This window comes from Setaria viridis, chromosome 3, assembly GCF_005286985.2.
Source record: "Setaria viridis chromosome 3, Setaria_viridis_v4.0, whole genome shotgun sequence".
Taxonomy (NCBI): domain Eukaryota; kingdom Viridiplantae; phylum Streptophyta; class Magnoliopsida; order Poales; family Poaceae; genus Setaria; species Setaria viridis.
Genome location: NC_048265.2, coordinates 1,338,199 through 1,348,259, shown reverse-complemented (window position 1 = coordinate 1,348,259; position 10,061 = coordinate 1,338,199). Strand labels below are relative to the sequence as shown.

The window sequence follows — 10,061 nt, the reverse complement described above, 5'->3', positions numbered from 1 at the left end:
CTTAAGTGCGCCTAATCACTATCAGAACAGCAATTATCCGAAACGCACTTAAAACATTGTAAATCCGGTAGTCCGTCGAGTGTCCCTAGGAATCCTCGAATCAGCCACGACGTGTTCCATGGCCATACATTGGGATCACTTCCGTGATGAAAAAGCATCAACAAATGTTACATTTTTACATACATATCAAAGATACGGATTATTATAAACCATAGATTGAAGTAAACCTAATTGTGCAAGTTAGTTCAATACTAAGAGTTTAAAACACAAACCAGTCCAGGCAAATAATTAAATAGTTGAGTTTTATTCTAGGGTATTATGAGACTCGTAAAATACCCTAGTTCTTCGGAGCTTCTCCCTCAGTGGACTCCTGCTGAGTTTCTGAAACAGCAACAAGGATCCCCTGAGTACGAGGGTAATCAGTAAGACTAACCCGACTAACCAATATAGATAGATTTCAAATACTGGATGATAGCTTTATGGTGTACTGGTTGACTCACATTTTGCGAAAAAGCTTACTATCAGTGGAACCTTGATTTTGTTATTTTATTTCAGTTTATTTTTTACCTAACCAATCTAGATGAATAAAAATTTTGAGCACTCAGTGGAACTAAGTCATACAACATATTAATTCCAGGAACAATATTATATTCAACTTGATTACACTACGATGCTTAAGCGATGATCAAGTGCATTCATAACTGAGAATTGCGGCGATCCGGACCGATTTACATATTGCAGGAGATACCGGACGACCAGCCATGCACAACTGGGTTGCACACAACAACCTTTCGATTAGTCGTACTCCAAGATTGGGAATATGACTACCCGAACCCAGGGACACACCCCCACATGGGATCCCACGTCTGGCCTGATCTCCATGTGAGTTTAAGGTTACGCCCCTGCCTTTTCATTGCACGCCAAGCACGGGTACAAAATATTCCTGATCAGAGAGCCAACTAACCTACCGGGCTTTACTGGTACCATAACCAGTAAGCAACCAGGTAAAATCACTTGATCAAAGGTTAAGACAACAAACGGGCCTTAACCAAATTAACTTGGCAGACAGAACTACCATCTCTAGCATCTGTCTGCATTTCCAAAATCTCAGGTCATTTCCTTGATTAACATGTATGACCATCTTAGCTTAGAGTTGAGTAACCAAAGTTACTCACAGGTATCTAAGCATTGCTAAGCATAGGATAGTTACTAATTAGTTGAACAAGTGGCAAAGATGTCCTGAAAGACAAGGTATGATTATGCACAAAAGTGGGTTGCAATCAACTCCTAGATTTATTGCGCACATAAGGAAATAACCAATAATTGGACTCATGATAGTAATTTTCGAAAGTAGATGGGTTTAGATGCACCGGGGCTTGCCTTGATCCACAAAAAGGTTAGCATCTTCAGACGATCCTGCCTCGCAAGGGATCAACTCGACAACCTCCTCAAACTCCGAAGGTTCTTCAAAAAATTCCAGAAATTCCACTTCTAGAGCTTCAGTTTCTACAATTTAGAACATGCAGAAGTTCGAGATGCAAACTTTTGAACACACGACTATACAACTTTCCTTCATGATAAAGTTGCAAGCCAACACTAAACTACCCATTAAAGATTAACCTACAAATTTTAGTTTCCTTACTAACCTAACTTAAGCTTGTTCTTTTATTTTAGAAAAGCATTATAATTATTTTCTAATCTCAAAACTTAATTGCTATGAATTAATAACAATTTGTGAATAAGGAAACATTATTCAAAATTTTATGCATTTAATAAAAGTTAAGTATTTACTTAAATACCTTAAATAAAGGTACTAAAAAAATACCTAATTTTTATTATCTTTTCCTAGGGTTTAAGAATTTTAATGCATAAAGAAAAAATAAACAAGCGTAACAAAATTGGTTTCACTAATTTTGGACAACTCTACAATTTCCAGTGAATTAAATGGTGAAAAACGAATTCAAACTATTTATCTGCAAATAGAAAAACCTATGTTTATCCAAACCCCCCGGAAATACCTTTCTCACTCACCCCTGTCCCACCCCCTCTCTCTGACCGGCGGAACCGACCCGCGCACAGTACTCCCGCCTCCAACCGCGGGTACAGGCGCTGGTACGCGCCGTTCCTCGCCGGCGGTGAGGTCTCCGGCAATGGGGCTTGGCTGGCTCGACTTGCCTCGACATTGCGCACACACTTGTGGTGGTGTTGGGGTGGCTCGACCGGCGACGGTGGCGAACGGCGGTGAACCGTGGGTTGAAAGACGGCGCTAGGGTTTGCGGCGGCGGGCGGCTCAACGGCGGTGACTCGACTGCAACAAGCTTGATCAGCAGCTTTGCCTCAACCTACAACGCATGGCGCTCGCCCAAACCAGGGCTCCCCATGGCCGAAGCTCAGAGCTCTCCTACGGCGGACATGGCGGCGGCGGACACACGGTGGTGCTGGCGTTCCGGCCACACCGGCCATGCTCCAAGCCAACGGGCGGGTCCTACACCATCTACGACCTATGCGCAGCTCACCCAAACCCTTGGACGGTGACCTTAGCCCTGGCAACCAAGACTTCCACGACGACGGGTTCCTTACTGAAACAGAGCAGTGGCCGGGTGCGAAGAAGACGATGGCGGGGTGGCGCTGCGGTGGAGAGGGTGGAGCGGTTGCTAGCGGCGGAGGTGCAGGGTGCTCAGGCGAAGCTTGGGGTGGAGGGAAAGGGTCGGCGGTGGACGGACGTTAGCAGAGCGTGCCAGCGACCGGGGTGCGGTAAAAAGTGAGCAGCGGTAAACGGATGAGCAAGACGAGCAGGAGCGGTACTTATCCGAATTTTTTCACCATGCGCATGGTTGCCACCTCCAGCCTAATTGCTCGCGTGGATGCTGGCCCTGACTTGCGCGTGGCACGGCGGCGTCACGCTGGACAGTGAGCTGGCGCGCAGCTGGATTGCATCGGCGGCGCTTTGCTCTGCTTCGCTCCCCCGTTTCTTCTTCCTTTCAACCAAAAGTTCAACTCACAAATTCGCCCAAATTCAAGTCCAAACTCTCAAATTTCCTTTATGAAAACTTGTAGAGGATCCCAAATACTCTATTTGATAGTTTTGCTTCAAGTCAAAAAGATTGCTCTAAGGCTATGAATTTCGAGCTTCAAAGTTCGGGCAAAACTGAAACTGTTAACTGAATCACACGATTCAGTTTCGTCAGATATTTTGACAAGGCCATTTACCCCTCTTGGGGCTCGATTTCAAATGCTCAACCTTCTTTTGTTTTGTCCAACTTCCACTTGTCTTTGTTCAGCAAGTAATAAGGACCTATTTTGCACATAATCACATATACCTTTTACACTAAATTTCTCAGAAATTTGCACCAAAAACTGCTAAACAACTCTGTTTTTCTGGGACTTAAACAAAATTCCTCTGACAGCATACAGTTTCAATCTTTGGGCACTTAGAAAAATTCCAATTCCTGCTTATCCTTGTCCAACAACACCTTCTATATATTCCTTGATCCTCATAACCTATTTGGGCTCAAAATCCTTTAAAGGTTTATATGGAAAAATTTTCAAAAACGAATTTCACCCTCGCATAGTTATCACTGTTTTCAGACTTGGGAAATATCTCAGCAGCTATGCTAAAATCTGCTCAACTTCCCCACTTTGAGGTTCATTTTAAATTTGAATCCTTCACTTTGTTTGGCCAACAACATATCCAAGAGATTCTTCATGAACCATAGCTCACTCATGTTCCATAATATCTGCCCACTTAAATGAAAGATTCTTCAAAAACTAATTTCAAAATGGGGTACTCATTGCTGGTTTCAGAATTGCATATTTTCAGATTGTGAATCGTACTCAATTTCTCTCATTTCTGATTTTTCATTTGTAGTATGTATAGCTAGAATTTAACTCCAAACTTTATTCCTTTGGGTTTGAAATACTTGTTAGGCTTGACCTGCATTTTTGCCTATTTTTACCAAATTCAAATCTTAAAATTGAGATTTGACCAAATTTGGCTCCAATTTGACTTTGCGCATAATCTTCCCTTTTCCTCCAAATTTCACCATTAACTTCTTAATGACATTCTTAAGCTACCATTAACACGGGGTGTTACAGCCTTGCCTCTGCATGGCTTGCAGTTGGCCCTCTCTTCACTTTGTTAGCGGTTCGGCATGGTTTTCGCTACGTGTTTCTACCCCGTCGCCATCCTCTCTGCTTGGCTATCCAAGGCTGCTAATCTCAGTGTTCTCTCCACCTTTGGGGCTTCCTTCCCTCGAAGGGCGTCGAGGAAGCATTGCTCTCAGCAGCAACATGTGAAAGCCAGTCCCTTGGCTTGATGCGGCCGGCCAAAGACAACCACGGATATGGGAGTTGCTCGGCGCCTCACTTGTGTGGCAAAGATATCATTCAGATAGGGATCTCAACCCCCCCCCCCCCCCGTTGCCAATCCTCTTTGCCGTCAAGTTGGTCTGCCTTGGTTCTTCTTGTCTGGTCAGTGGAGTAGATGTCTTCTTGTGCAGGTTTACATCATAGTTGTGCCTGCTGACGATTTATTTTGCACCTGCTCTATTGTGCGGCGGCAGCATGTAATCTTCTCTTTCTTTGCTCTTGCTATCTGTCTTGTTTTGTATCCTTCTGGTTGTGTATGCGCTGCGATGTAATCCCTTGTGGCTCCTTTTCCCCTTCTCTTTGTACCCTGATCACTATCTTCCCTTGCAAGAGCGGGTGCCCGATCTTCTAAAACTCTTTGTCGAATGAATGTTCAGGTGGGCTAGTTTAGCCCCCCCCCCCCCCGCCCCCCGCCCCTGCGTTGATTCAAAAAAAAAGACACGATTCATCAGTGTCGGTTCCAAACTGCCCAAGAAACAGAATCAGAGTCTATTCCGACACGGATTAATCAAAAGATCTTCTGACACCAAGTTGACATGTGCCTTAGTCTATTTGTGATGAGTGATTGACTGGATGATTTGAGGCTTTACCGGTTGAGTCCATATTTCATATGTGCTTGATTGCGCTAACGGCTAACCAGAGGTGTGCGTTGTGTTGTGGTGTTGTGTAAACATATCTTGTGTGCAATGTCTCTTGGCTTGTGATGTGCAAGTGATGGATACGACATGGCGGTCGGCGGCATGAGGTGAAGGTCAAACGAAAGGTTCATACCGATATACTAGTTTATGAAGGGTGTACACCAGTAGGCTTGGACCGAGGGACCTGAGGAGTCCGGGCGGAGTCATGGGCGATCCACATGGTGCACGGAAGAGCAAGAGTACACTAGGTTGAAGACGGCGTCGGTCGAGTCAAACGGGACGGACGCGAGTCGAGTAGGCGGCCCGGGAGCCGAGAGCGAAAGACTTGGAGGAGTCAAAGGCTTGGCGGAGGCTGGACACGCGTCGACATCAGTGAGTCACGTCATGCGCGGCGTGCAAGAGGGTTTAACCGGTTTGACCTCAAAATCGAGGTGAGTTACGTCTGCAGGATGTGCAAGAGAGTTTGACCGGTTTGGCCTCAAAACCGGGGATGAGTCACACCTGCGGGGTGTGCAAGAGGGTTTGACCGGTTTGACCTTAAAACTGGGGGATGAGTCCAGTGCAGCTGGACGGCGTCGAGTCGGAGCATGCATGGCACTATCGCGAAGCTTGCATCGAGGCAAAGCTAAGTCGTGAAGTCGCCGGGTCCGTCCGATGTACAAGGAAAAAGTTGGACGATTTTACACCTGTGGTATTTGGGTTGTATGCTTAAAATACCTACCCAGGGGTAAAATTGTCCAACTTTTTCCTCGTACATAGGACGGACCTGACGCCTTCATGACTTAGCTTCGCCTCAACACACGTTTCGCGATAGTGCCACGCATGCTCCGACTCGACACCGTCCAGCCGCACCGGACTCATACCCCGATTTTGAGGTCAAACCGGTCAAACCCTCTTGCACACCTCGCAGGTGTGACTCATCCCCAGTTTTGAGGCCAAACCGGTCAAACCCTCTTGCACATCCCGCAGACGTGACTCACCCCAATTTTGAGGTTAAACCGATTAAACTCTTTGCACGTCGTGCACGACGTGACTCACCGATGTTGACACGTGTCCGACCTCTGCCAAGCCTTTGACGCCTCCAAGTCTTTCGCTCCTGGCACCCGGGCCACCTACTCGACCCGCCTCCGTCCCGTTTGACTCGACCAACGTCGTCTTCATCCCAGTGTACTCTTACTCTTCCGTGCATCATGTGGATCGCCCATGACTCTGCCCGGACTACTTAGGTCCCTCGGTCAAGCCTACTCGTATACACCCTTCACAGCTCTAGTACATCGGCATGAACTTTTCACTTGACCTCCACCTCATGCTGCCGACCATCATATCGCATCTAGCATATCACAAGCCAATAGACATAGCACTCAAGATATGTTTTACACAAACACCGCAACACAATGCACACCTCCGGTTAGCCGTTAGCATAACAAGTGCATATGAAATATGGACTCAACCGGTAAAATCTCAAATCATCCAGTCAATCACTCGTAACAAATAGACCAGGCACGTGTCAACTCGATCCCTCTTTGCTGGCCGCGTTGCCGGCGACGGCGACGAGCGCCGAAGGACGCCGGTTGTCGAAGAGCCTGCACCCCGGCCGTCCGGCCCGGAAGCACGAGCCGAAAAGGCCAGAAAAGTGCGGCGGGCTCCATTCGGCCCATCTACAAGCTTCTTGAAGTCGTCGAATCCTGTTCGCAGCCTTCAGATCCGACGGCCGGCCCAAGGACCTCTCGACCCTGGACGGTAAAATTAAAATCCTGTGACCACCTCGGCCGGGTCGCTGAACTGCTCGCCACCGTGGCCCGCGCCGGCGCGCTCTCCCTCTACGCCGCCGTAGGCGTTCGTCGCGCTTGATCGACACCACCAGAGGCCGAGAACAAGGTTGCGGCAGCCGCGACAGCGGAAGAGGATGGGGCCGGCCGCTGCCTCCCTGCTCACCAGCGGTGATCTCTTCGGTGGAGGCGGTGTGTGTGCAACTGCAGCTCGCGCGGATCCATTGCCGAGATCCAAGCAGCGCCGACGACCGCCGATGGCTGCTTCTGTGCTCTCCCGTCACTTCGGGCGGCGCGTGCGACCAGCCTAGCAGGCGCCACGTGCGGGCAGCGCGAACCGGCGGCGGCAGGTGCGCCCGGCCGAGCGGAGGGTAGATTCTCGGCTAAGGATTAAAAACTGTGGACTATGGAATCTTCTTCTTCTTTACTGACTGGACTACCGGGCCCACGTGCCAGCGTGATTCGGTAAAAGAGTTCATCATATACGGGAATAACTTCAATCATATCCACCAGCGGTTCCATCCGCTTCTGGTGTATATACCTCTTTCCACGAGCACGAGTATGATACAGCCATACATGCTACAAATGAATGTCTCAGCGTTGAACAATTATTCCTTGCCTTTTACAGACATTACTCTTGAGAATAACAACCAACACACCCATCGATCTTGCCCATCGATGATAAATCAGCTATACAATTGAGTGCTACACCAAAATAATTTGGACCCCCCAAATGGACTACTTTCTAGTTTATTGAGATACAAGGAATGCTCATCAATAAACTAACTTTGGCATAAGCTACAAATGTGTTACGAGCATTCCTGAAACAAGAATCATGCTGCGGCAGATCTCTCATTATCGGGGTCTTCTATATTCAATGCTCGCAATAGCTTTGGCCAGGATTCAGGTATTCCACCAGGTAGATTAAACTCCAAGAGTTTCCCGCGCGCCCTGTAGAATTCCTCCACCGGCTCACTCTGGAAAGACGACAGCTCACTTGTAAGGATATTGTGATGCCACAGTGAAACATGTTGGATCAGACATACAAGTATTCAAACCCTACCCGAGTAAGAAGAACTAATTTTGAGATTCATATAATATAGGCATTTCTGCTGAAACAACTCACACATAACTTATAAACGCCAAATCAACTACATGGTTCTAATTTCACAATATAGATTAACAGCACAGCGTTAAAAAATGAAGACGTGTTCCATACTTCCACATATAGAAATATTAGGTATCTGTTTTCCATTGCAAGAAAATAGGCTAACTGACCTATATATCAATGGCAAACACGGAAAAATGGAGTACTCAGATAGCATAGATAGATATTAAAATAAACATACTAAGCAAGTTAAAACTCTCAAAAAGCAATCTCAGGCCATGGGAACCTACCAAATCATGGTACACACGCAGTCGCTCCTTTACCACCTCTTCAGTATCATCTGGTCTAGTAATCAGCTTTGATTCACATTGTGGAGGAGGCAGTAGTGGAGGCATGTACATTCGAGGTCCACCATTCTCACCCTCAATATCAATGGAGGCCACATTGAAGTTTCCTCCACACTGGCTGCACATCCTTCTACCAAGGCATTTTGCAAGCAGAGCTTCTTCTCGGAGCTTGAGATTGATCACCAAATCAATATCTGTGACTCCTTCCAGTATTTCCTAACAGAGCAAATGATATAAATAATATCAGGAACTAACATTCTATACCACTGTCTAAGCTTCAACACAAGTTAATGTATGTTGATGGCTAGAAATCCAAGGGTCCCATCCTATATTGTTCCTTGCTGAAGGCTACGGAAGAGGAAATCTATTTGACTCTAACCAACTTGTGCTTGGCTAATGAAATTTGGCTAGTCAGCTTTGAGACAGCTATCAAGTTAAAGGAAATGACTGAATTGACGATATTACAAAGGTACCAATATACTGAAATACTGTAACTAAGACCGCACTATGATCAAGCTGCATGCAAGGTCCCAAACAGCAGATACAGCATGTTAGTAACCAAGCTTCAGATACAATAAAATCTCCAAAGAAAGTGCAATTGAAAATGCTTCCTGGTAAGAGGCAAGTATGTGTTTGCATACTTACGCTCAGGTCAAATAACTAGCTCACCGCTTGTCTTATGGTCCGAGGAAAGCCATCAAGGATGAATCCTAATTCACCCTTTTCTTCTCCCTCTTCCAGGCGTCTTGACAGCAGATTTATGATGATCTCATCAGACACCAGTTTTCCATGATTGACAATCTCAGCAAGCTGGAAAAATAGCACACAAACAACACAATCAAGAAAATGGAACTAAAAGAAAAACGACCAAAGACAGGAGGCACAAAAAAGAAGGTTCTTATGGCCTATGTAGAATTGAATTCAGCACAGTTTATGGTCTAAGCAAAACTAAGCTGTAATGCTAAATCATTAGCTTCATATTTACACAGTTTTTACTGAAACAACAAACAACATATGCAGCCACTTATCTTTACAAGCTTCTGAGGGTTCATAAATTTTCCATGTACTTCTTTCTCGGGATCGCACTACAAGTCAACTAATTTGGTTGTTTTCTATAAGCAAAGCAAGTCATCATGAAAAACAGTCAGCAGCTTCTTCCTATTTAACAAGGCGTTGCATATCGACAAGGGAATTCTGGAGAACTAGTTTCAGTGGTGACGAGCTGGATAATATTTTGCAGAGGATAATAAGGATTGTACAATACTGTAATAGGCTAATAGAGCAACTTTGATCTCTGCGCGCGCAACATGATTGTTTGGAGCTTAGTAGTGAATTAGCACTTGAAGCACCGGATCCATCTACCCAACTAACCAACTAATCTTGGTGCCTGGTAACCCGTGAGGTTTATCCAAGAGGCTGTCTCACCTGCTTGGAGAAGGGGCCAGGGGACGCGAGCGCGTCGCGGACGAGGTCGCCGGTGGCGATGTGCGGGACGTCGAGCAGCTGCGAGAGGCGGCTGGCGTAGGTGCCCTTCCCCACCCCGGGGCACCCCAGGAACACCCACTGCACACGCCTCCCGTCCTCCCGATCCCGCCCCTTGTGCCCGGCCACCGCCGCCGCCGCCGCCGCTCTGACCCCAGCCGCAGCTGCGTCCTTCGGCACCGCTGCCGCCGAAGAAGCAGACAGGCTCCGCCGGGACGCGGCGGCGCAGGCCCGGATCGCGCGCGAGATCCCCGCCATCTCGCCGACTCACCGGGGGACGAAGAGATATTTCGCGAGTTTTTTCTTTTGTCGAGCGCTCGTGACTTTGGAGTTTCGTGTTCGAGTTCGA

General features: G+C 47.0%; 1 protein-coding gene across 1 annotated transcript; it reads right to left on the bottom strand.

The window, feature by feature from the left end:
* Positions 1–7,266: 7,266 nt before the first annotated feature.
* Positions 7,267–10,061, bottom strand: LOC117850302 (probable adenylate kinase 6, chloroplastic). The gene is made up of 4 exons (XM_034732127.2): positions 9,656–10,061; positions 8,900–9,040; positions 8,174–8,446; positions 7,267–7,752 (listed from the first exon to the last, which is right to left on the bottom strand). Exons 1-4 carry the CDS (start codon positions 9,968–9,970, stop codon positions 7,609–7,611), a joined length of 873 nt encoding a protein of 290 aa, XP_034588018.1. The 5' UTR covers positions 9,971–10,061; the 3' UTR covers positions 7,267–7,608.